The sequence below is a fragment of the Littorina saxatilis genome, linkage group LG2 (assembly GCF_037325665.1).
Source record: "Littorina saxatilis isolate snail1 linkage group LG2, US_GU_Lsax_2.0, whole genome shotgun sequence".
Classification (NCBI taxonomy): Eukaryota; Metazoa; Mollusca; class Gastropoda; order Littorinimorpha; family Littorinidae; genus Littorina; species Littorina saxatilis.
This window is the reverse complement of record NC_090246.1, coordinates 65,914,739-65,924,701: the sequence shown is the minus strand read 5'-3', so window position 1 is coordinate 65,924,701 and position 9,963 is coordinate 65,914,739. Positions and strand designations below refer to the sequence as shown.

The window sequence follows — 9,963 nt, the reverse complement described above, 5'->3', positions numbered from 1 at the left end:
CTGGGAAGAAAATAGGCAATAGGGTTTGAGTGCAAGAGAAAGAAAAGAAGAAAAAAAAGAAAGAAAGAAAGAAAGAAAGAAAGAAAGAAAGAAAAGAAAGAAAGAAAGAAAGAAAGAAAGAATGAAAGAAAAGAAAGAAAGAAAGAAAGAAAGGCATAAACATAGTATCTATATACCTTAACGTGTTCTGTTTCTTTATTTTGTCTTGACAAACATTTTGCAATGAGCAATTTCTTTGAAATTTTTACTTATTTAAAAAAACCTTTTTCTGTTGACAAACCAGTTCTCAGCTCGAATTCACGAGGAAACAATTCGATCCAGTGTCATAATTATCAGCTTTTACGCAGACTAATTTGACATATATATCTGTTTGATAAAAAAAATAATGAAGCGAGGAAAATATATGCATTATTTGTCAGCTTTAAAATGATTGTGATTCACCTTTCATGTATAATGGAAAAAAAGATTTAAATGTGATTTAAAGCGGCGTTGTCCGCGGCGTGCTAATACCCTTATAAAAACGACGTATTCGACTCAGAAGTGTTGACACAAATTACCACAAAACAATTAAAAAATAACAACAATTCCACAACAAACAAACAAACAAACAAACAAACAAACAAACAAACAAACAAATAAACAAACAAAACAAAAACTTTATAAAAAGAAGAAAAAAAGCACACATAAAAAAACATCAACAACATTTCTGGATTTGAAAAGGTGTCAGATGAGTTTAGGAAGCATGCTTTGAATTTAGAGGAAATAAGGGTTAAAATTAAAACACACAAAACGCAAAACCCTCTAAACACGGAATCTTTTTTGGTGTGTGCTATGGAAGCGCAAACAAAATCAACCGGAAAACTTCCAACTTCAAGTGCCAAAACAAAAACAACAAGTCGCGTAAGGCGAAAATACAACATTTAGTCAAGTAGCTGCCATTTTTCAGCAAGACCGTATACTCGTAGCATCGTCAGTCCACCGCTCATGGCAAAGGCAGTGAAATTGACAAGAAGAGCGGGGTAAAAGTTGGGCTGGGAAGGATAGCACGCTTTTCTGTACCTCTCTTCGTTTTAACTTTCTGAGCGTGTTTTTAATCCAAACATATCATATCTATATGTTTTTGGAATCAGGAACCGACAAGGAATAAGATGAAAGTGTTTTTGAATTGATTTGGAAAATTTAATTTTGATAATAATTTTTATATATTTAATTTTCAGAGCTTGTTTTTAATCCGAATATAACATATTTATATGTTTTTGGAATCAGCAAATGATGGAGAATAAGATAAACGTAAATTTGGATCGTTTTATAATTTTTTTTTTTTTTTTACAATTTTCAGATTTTTAATGACCAAAGTCATTAATTAATTTTTAAGCCACCACGCTGAAATGCAATACCGAAGTCCGGGCTTCGTCGAACATTACCCGACCAAAATTTCAACCAGGTTGGTTGAAAAATGAGGGCGTGACAGTGCCGCCTCAACTTTCACGAAAAGTCGGATATGACGTCATCAAAGACATTTATCAAAAAAATGAAAAAAACGTCTGAGGATATCATACCCAGGAACTCTCGTCTCGATTCCCCCCTCTACGTTAAAACATTTAGTCAAAACTTGACTAAATGTAAAAATCACAAACAGTATTGCATGTTTCTTTGAACTTGTTCCAAAGCATTTGGTCAAAAGAATCCCTTCCTTGGGTGGATAAAACCCTTTTAAAGTTTTATGACAAAGCGTTTGAGCTGTGATTTTCGAAATAATGTAACAGTTTGTGCGATGTTCGAAATTCGTCCATGAGACTGTGTGAAAAGTGTATGGTTTTCAGAAAACGATCTTCAGGTGAACTTTTGTTTTTGGCATGACAAGCTGTACATTTCAAGCATGCTTGTCTTCTTTCCACTGATCGTTATTTCTCGATATAACTGCATATAATATGTGTGTGTGTGTGTGTGTGTGTGTGTGTGTGTGTGTGTGTGTGTGTGTGTGTGTGTCTGTGTGTGTGTGTGTGTGTGTGTGTATGTGCGTGTGTGGATTTGTGTATGCGTGTGTATTTGTGTGTGTGTGAGAGAGAGAGAGAGAGAGAGAGAGAGAGAGAGAGAGAGAGAGAGAGAGAGAGAGAGAGAGAGAGAGAGAGAGAGATCGTGAAAAATATCATCCATCTCTGATTTGAGTAATGATTTTTTTATTAATTAGTTCTGACTGTGATGACTTAATCTTGTTATCTCTGTGTGTGCGTGTGTGTGTGTTTGTGTGTGTGTATGTGTGTGTGTGTGTGTGTGTGTGTGTGTGTGTGTGTGTGTGTGTGTGTGTGTGTGTGTGTTCATTCTGGCTCAGGAGTACTTTGTATATATATGGTCTGATCACAAACAAGATTTGGATTTACTGCCTTCACACACTGAAGTTACTGAGCTTTAAAAAAGAAAACGTTTTTATTTTTATTTTTATATATATTTTTTTAATTTTTTTATTTGTTCTTCTCTTTTTATTGTTTTCGTCCTCTCTTGCTTGTCCCGACGCTTGTTCCTTCTCCCAGTATGATCCCACGCCGTCCCGTCCCAGCACTCACTGCAACATCCACCCCTGAGCTTCGTTCCGCCGCCAGATTTGTTAAATCGACGATGTTAATGCATTTTGTACAATTAGTGTTTGTTTGTTTGTTTGTTTGCTTAACGCCCAGCCGACCACGAAGGGCCATATTAGGGCGGTGCTGCTTTTACATATAACGTGCGCCACACACAAGACAGAAATCGCAGCACAGGCTTCATGTCTCAAAATTCTGACACCGGACCAACCAGTCCTAGCACTTATAACCCCATAATGCCAGACGCCAGGCGGAGCAGCCACTAGATTGCCAATTTTAAAGTCTTAGGTATGACCCGGCCGGGGTTCGAACCCACGACCTCCCGATCACGGGGCGGACGCCTTACCACTAGGCCAGTATAATTAGTGAAGAAGAGCCTACTGCAAACATTAGGCTAAACGCCAAGCTGATTTCAAGGCCCGCTTTTATGTATTTCCTATCAAAACATCCGTTTAGAACACGAAGAAAATCCTATCTGATGAAAATCCTCTGTTTAGTTCTTGTTTTAAAGCTAGTAATCGAGAAAATAAAATAATTACTTCCCTTTAGTTTTATAGAAGTCCCGTGACAGTGACTGCAGTCTCATCATTCATTAAATGCACTTAATTGGTTTTTGTTTTGTTTGTATATTGGCAAATGATTAATTGATTATGTAATTAGCTGTAATGAGTGTCGCATGCATGTTATTAACTAATGTTCTATGTTTAGTTTCTTTGTGTGAGTCTAGTATCGATTATCTCTTGCCATTCTCCCAGTAAGGTAATACATTGTACTACGTTGCAAGCCCCTGGAGCAAATTTTTGATTAGTGCTTTTGTGAACAAGAAACAATTGACAAGTGGCTCTATCCCATCTTCCCCCTTTCCCCGTCGCGATATAACCCTTCGTGGTTAAAAACGACATTAAACACCAAATAAATAAAGAAAGAAAGATTATCTCTTGCCAAAGTGTCTCAAAACCTGCATTTTGTACTAACTTTGCAGTAGTACCTTTCTACTGACGAGCAACGTTCATTTTACCGACTTGTTTAACAAACACTTTATTTGAATTTTTTTTTAATGCTGGAGAATGCTAGTATTAAAAATGCACTGCACGAATGAATGTAACAAAGTGGGTTTTTTCCTTCCTTTTTTCGTCGCAGTAAAAAGGCAACAAAACGCAGTTGTAAAATATTATTTACGATTTGCGTGCATGCATGCATACTTTTCTGCCTGTTTATTTCATGTCTCTGTATTATATTTGGTGTGTGTGTGTGTGTGTGGTGTGTGTGTGGGTGTGTGTGTGTGTGTGTGTGTGTGTGTGTGTGTGTGTGTGTGTGTGAGAGAGAGAGAGAGAGAGAGGGAGAGGGAGAGAGAGAGAGAGAGAGAGAGAGAGAGAGAGAGAGAGAGAGAGAGAGAGAGAGAGAGAGAGAGAGAGAGAGAGTGAGTTATTATGTTTCTTTTTGTTTTTGATTTTCGTACTTCAACATCTGATGTCATGTGTATTTATTGTTCAGTCTTAATCGGAAGGGGCATGTAGTTAGATTATTTATAGCAACTTACTCTTCAGGGGACTGTACTAGGCGAATTAACTCCCACAGAGATAGTTAAACGAGACCCTCAGAATCTACCTGAATTATCTACAGATTATAAAAGGCTCCGCCTCTCACTCTCTGTTTAATCTTGCGATGAAAATACTGGCTATCAGCAACAAAGCCTGAATAACACATGTAGTAGAAGACAACAAAACAAAATACAGATCTTCTTTGTTGCAGAAGTACCATGGACAAAAACGAACGAAGAAGACAGCGAAACCGGGAGGCTGCCCAAAAAAGCTACCTGAAAAAGAAAAGCGAAAATAAAGAACTTGAGAAGGTAAGCATTCGTGAATCTCGTGTCATTTTCCGGTAAGCTTAACGGGCGGTCAAATAGAAACATAAAAAAAAGGAGACGAAGAGCTTGTTTACATAATTTAGAAATGTATTGAATATGGGCTGTGTGATTGTATGCTTTAGTGTGTTTTCCCGTTTTTTGTTTTGTTTGTTTTGTTTTGTTTTTTTTCGCTATTAATTTTATTAATTATGCATAGCTTTGTATGGTTGATGTTTTTTTATGTTGCTGTCTGATGTTGATGTCGTGTACCAAAAAGAAATAAAAACGTGTTAAAAAAAAAAAAAAGCTTAACGGGCGGAAAGGTAAGACACACAGGTCAAGATAATTCCACATCTTTGTTACGGAGCTCTTAGTTGTGTTTGGAGCGCTCAGCATTGCCTATAATGGTTCAGATACACCAATTAGTTTCTGTAAATTCTTGCTTTGTTTCGGTGGTGAATAGGGTTGAAGGGAAGTGCCTTTCAGGACGCTAAATTCGGGTTTTTGGTCGCCCATCCCTTCCCTCGCACATCCTATCGCTTTGGTTCTTGCACATTTTAAGCAGCTAAAAGTACTGCTTACACGTTTTCTATTATTACAGATTGCCGCAGAGAGAGAAGAGGAGCAAATCAAGCTCCATCGACAGATCTTTCAGCTCAATACATTGCTTCACGCATTTGTTTTTGTGCTGACTAGCGTCAAATGCGTTGTATCTCACGCCGCACCATCCTCAGCCGGGACTGCTGGTTCATCGTCTCCACCCGCTTCCTTCAGAGGTCGTCCCACATCCTCCGGAGCAGCTCAAGCGACTCCAAAGTCAACCCAAGGACACGCATCTATGCGAAAACAGAAGTCCAAAGGTATCTACCCAACCCCGTCTCAGGATCGCAGCAGGGAAACTCATAACGAAGTCCCAAGTGAACAGCAGCGAGCTACGGGGTCATCCCCTTGGCTGATTCAGTCGAAGGCATCTCGCAGTTCAGGCCCGAGTCAATCCCAGAAGACAAAAAATACTGGTAGGGCGCCACCTGAGAATCACAGCAAGAATGCTCCTTGCTCGGCTTCAACGCACTATGACAACACAGGAAAAGCTGGCGCAATGGCCCCGAACCAAGGCAATGGGTTTAACCTTGAAATCGTTCAGAGAAGCCGCCAAGGGGTTGTGACCCAACCTCAGTCCAACGACGAAGATCGGGTGTTTACGTTTACGGGGGATCAGCAGCAGGGGAGGATGTCGAACATAAGACCAGATGGGCTTCTAGCTTTTCCGTCATCATCAGCGCCATCAGACCGCCACTGGAACACCGGAGACAATATCTCTACGCTCGTTCCTAGCGGGGAAGAATACATGGCAGTTCAGCAAGATACCCCATCAGCTGATAGCAACACCGCCTCTCCTGACGTAATGGACCTGCTTGCGGACATGGACCTGACTTCTGCGACAGGGCAACTGTTTGGTGGGTATCATCCACAAGACGCATTTACTGCAGCAGAGGAACTCATCACCAATGCCTCGACAATGTCTTCAGCAGCGGAGGTTATGCCTGTCACCGTGAACTCGTCGAACTTGGCAGCACAAGCCCACGAAACACCGATGGTCATCCCACACACGAGATCAGAAGCCCCAGGCCCGCCAGTGGCGGCATTCCAAGGGGCCTCCCAGTCGGCCATGGATTTCTCAACCGTGACCATGGCCGATGAAACCGTGTCCACTCCTTGCTCGGACCCGGCCACGACCGGCTGGAAGATGGAGGTAGAGAAGAAAGCTATGACAGTGCCCCCAGGAACCGTGACAGGACAACAGAGCTCTCCGGCACATATCTTCAAGAAGATGGAAATGTCTGGGGATATTGCTGGTGCTGTGCTTTACCAGAATTGTCCTACCAATCTCAAACCTTCAGCAGAACCATGCTCTTCTGAGATCGGTCTGGACGAAGACATGCTACTCGAAGCTTGCGGCGGCAATAAACTGCAAGAGCTACTCGACCACATGAATGTACAAGAACTGGAAATCTATCTAGACGAGGACTATGAGATGACGGCAGACATTCACTTGAGCGAAGAAACGCAACTCAAAGCAGTACCCCTTGAAGACAACAACAATTACTGCCCTGGTCAATTCACGATTACGCATCCTTTTCCTCTTCAGGCTGAACTGATGAAAGAAGTACGTCATCCAAACCAAAGGGAACTGATCACCAAGAGCCAAATGGTAAACCACCTCATTTATGAGTCAGCCGTCGTAAAGGGGAATTCCAGCATGAGTAACAATGGCCGACAAAGCACGATGGGAGTCGTGCAGGTCAAGAATGTTCCTGGAAAGGCGGAAGCGATGAGAGGAAGAGATGACGTCAGCCTGAGTCAGCGTCTGGAAAGCCCTCTGACGATCAATGTTAAACTCAAGAACAAGTACAAGTGAAGGCAAAGGAAACCGGTTTTGGTTTATGTTGACAGGCTTGAGATGAAATTAGGATGACAGCCTGAGTCAGGGAAGAAATATTCTTGATTTCGTCAATGTTAAACTGAAGAACAAGTATCAGTAGAAAGCAAAAGAAACTGTGTTGGGTTCATAATGACAAGCTTGAAGTAACTAGCATGAATAAAACCCAGACAAATATGAGTAATGTTCTAAGTAACAGGGAATGGTGTATGTTAAGTTGTTAACATGTCAAATGCAGGACTCAGTATTGTTTGTTTTACCTGAAAGTGACAGAGTGCTGCTCAATATCGTAAGCTTTATCAGCCAAAATACATGGCCAACATGCTTCGTTTCCTTGAAAGTAGGCATGCAAGCATCTCCTTTGCTCTCCAGTGGGTATGAAGTTAAATGAGCTGGCCCTCTCAAACTGATCTACTGACTGACAACCCAACAACCTTCTTTAAAAATGAGAATGGGTAAAAGTTTCAGTTTCAGTCTACAATCGACAGACACATTTGCTGTCGTTCCAGACACGATACCTTCCGAGTGACAGGTTCATTAACTGGAAGAGTACTGGTCTGACTTTTGACACAGTGAAAAGGGAAAATTTGAACTACAATGTGTTTATGTAGTAAGGATAATGTTAACGATAAAATCAAACTGGCAGCCGGGTGTAGTTTCGAGTGCGAGGACTTAGAGACAGCAACTTTCGGTTTTGACATATAACTCAGACACAAGTGTGTTTTTTCAGCGTTTGAAGCATTTGTTCACACAGGCTCAATGGCGACCCTAGTGAGGTTTTTTAGATGTAAAATCATTTTGTTCTAACCTTTTAATTTCGACTAGGACATCAGTCCGTGAGCTGAAAGCGAAAGATCTTACGATGTGAGATTGACATTTGTACATTTATATAACAATTTTCAGCTGTTTATCTCCGTAATTCTTTGCTTTTGACCAAAAGGAAGGGCGTAACATTATGTGGACAGGCTTGAAATAACTGGAAATTCATTCACACACAAAAAACACAACTGAAATTGCAGCATTACAACATGAGTCTACGGAGCAAGATTGTACAAGTGCCTTTGCAGAAGGAAAAACTTCTTCAAGCGGACAACATCACGCTCAGTGAAGACGACAGACATTTAAAATATTGATCTGTATTTTCCCCTCGACTGCTGTCTTTGTGGCACTTAACTTTTGAAGATGAGATTTGTCGAGCTACTTGATTACGTAAAGATCATTTATATCATCAGTGATATGGTGAGTTATCATTGTGTAACTACTGCAGCCGGATGTGGCTTAAGTCTGGTACAATAAACGAGTTGCTACTACGTAATGTGATGTAATTTGCAGTGACCTAAGCTCATTACGTTTTTCAAACCACTGATGACACATGAGGTAGAGCTATTGTGAATAGTGCGCCAACATTTCATAATTGTAGCAAAAGGGTTCCGTTTTTTTAATCTTTAGTGGTGTACAAACGCTTGCTTGCTGCAACTTGCAAGAAAGCTCATTATCATTTTTAGAACTGAGTCACTTCTAACTTCGATTTCGTGGATCACGCCAACTCCTGCTGTATCGGGAATTCCCGCACCTTTTACTCTACTCTTGGCAGATCATTGAGTGTGTAATATGGAATATCCGATTGTGGCTTTCGCAAACATAGTACAAGTTCGCTTCCGGGTTGTGCTTTGTATCGGTGATGACTAAGATGTCTCATTTTGCTTCGTATAGCTCATAAATCAACTCCAGTTGTAACCCAATCTATTTAAACTGACCTATTTAAAAAAAACATTATTTAAATGAAGTAATTCATTTGTATGAATTGCATATCAAAAACACTGCGGTCATTCACATCAATAGCACATTGAACGAAAGTCATATCCAAGTACACTACTTATTTTGCATACTTATTCATTTATTTGCTTTGATTCATGTCTCATTTATGTGCATTGTTTAGAAACAAAACGAAAGTATAGGCTTTTTACGTGACAGTCGATTGTTTTTAGTTTAGGTGCCTTTTTATGAATTAGCATTATGACATAAGGCTTTGTGATTGTGTTGTACATGTCTAGATATGTTAAAAAATATAATCTTCAACAGATTTAATGACCATCCCAGATGACTTTTAACTTATTCATACAGCAAGGTACTCAACGTTTTCGTTACTTGTCCAGTATGTCAGAAACCAAATTTAACTAATCATATATAATTTTGTTTCGAAAAATGATTGTGAGGTTGGTTTTTTTTGGTATCAGACTTCATTTCGGTGACATGATATGTGATATTATCAATTTGTGAGTTATTATCCTTTTTTAAAAATGGTGATTTGTGAAGTGTGTCAGAAATTAAACGTCTTAATTGAGCAGAATTTTGTTCTGATGACATAAGGCCTTTGTGAACTCTGTGTGAGCCTTTATTTCTGTGGTAATTTGATTTTATATATTAATCCTGTATCGTTGTGAGATTTAAAAAAAGAGGTATATGCTGTTGTGTTTGTTCTTACACGTATCTTGCTTTAATACATGAGATAAGCATTTTTTTGCGAGGGAATAAAGTGGTTTTGTTTTGTTGCTTTACATTTGCATGTGTGTTTGTTGCCTGAAACCTGCGACACCTATTTCTTAGACAAAACAAAGAAGAAGAAAAAAACACTAAACAACAACCAAAGAAATTATGTATGATTAGAAAGTGAGAAGAGCATTTTGCGTCCGCGCAATTACAATGACAAGAGATAAATAAATAGAAAGATCGATAGAAATAGAGTGAGAGGGAGTGTGTGTGTGTGTGTGTGTGTGTGTGTGTGTGTGTGTGTGTGTGTGTGAGTGTGAGTATGTGTGTGTAGGGGGGGCGTGTGTGTGTGGTGTGTGTATGTGTGTGTGTGAGAGAGAGAGAGAGAGAGAGAGAGAGAGACAGAGAGAGAGAGAGAGAGAGAGAGAGAGAGAGAGAGAGAGAGAGAGAGAGAGAGAGAGAGAGATTTTTGTTAGTTTTTTCCAGTTTTCTTGCCCTACCTTGCTCTACTGTAATCAGTGTGGATAATGTCTCCTCTCCTTCGCCCGAAACAGTCCACGAATGTCAATGAAGCAGAACTACTGGTGCAACTTGCCCTTATATTT

General features: G+C 39.9%; 1 protein-coding gene across 4 annotated transcripts in view; it reads left to right on the top strand.

Annotated features, from left to right (window-relative positions):
* LOC138959554 (uncharacterized) overlaps positions 1-9,426 on the top strand; it is a 12,196-nt gene extending 2,770 nt beyond the window's left edge. For 3 of the 4 annotated variants that reach the window (XM_070331078.1, XM_070331079.1, XM_070331077.1), the window contains 2 exons: positions 4,332-4,431; positions 5,030-9,426. In XM_070331078.1, the coding sequence (XP_070187179.1) occupies positions 4,332-4,431; positions 5,030-6,847 (1,918 nt within the window). In that variant the 3' untranslated portion in view covers positions 6,848-9,426. Of the gene's footprint in view, positions 1-15; positions 799-4,331; positions 4,432-5,029 lie in introns of those variants that run through there. The other variant, XR_011453744.1, reaches the window with a different exon arrangement.
* The last annotated feature ends 537 nt before the right edge of the window (positions 9,427-9,963 follow it).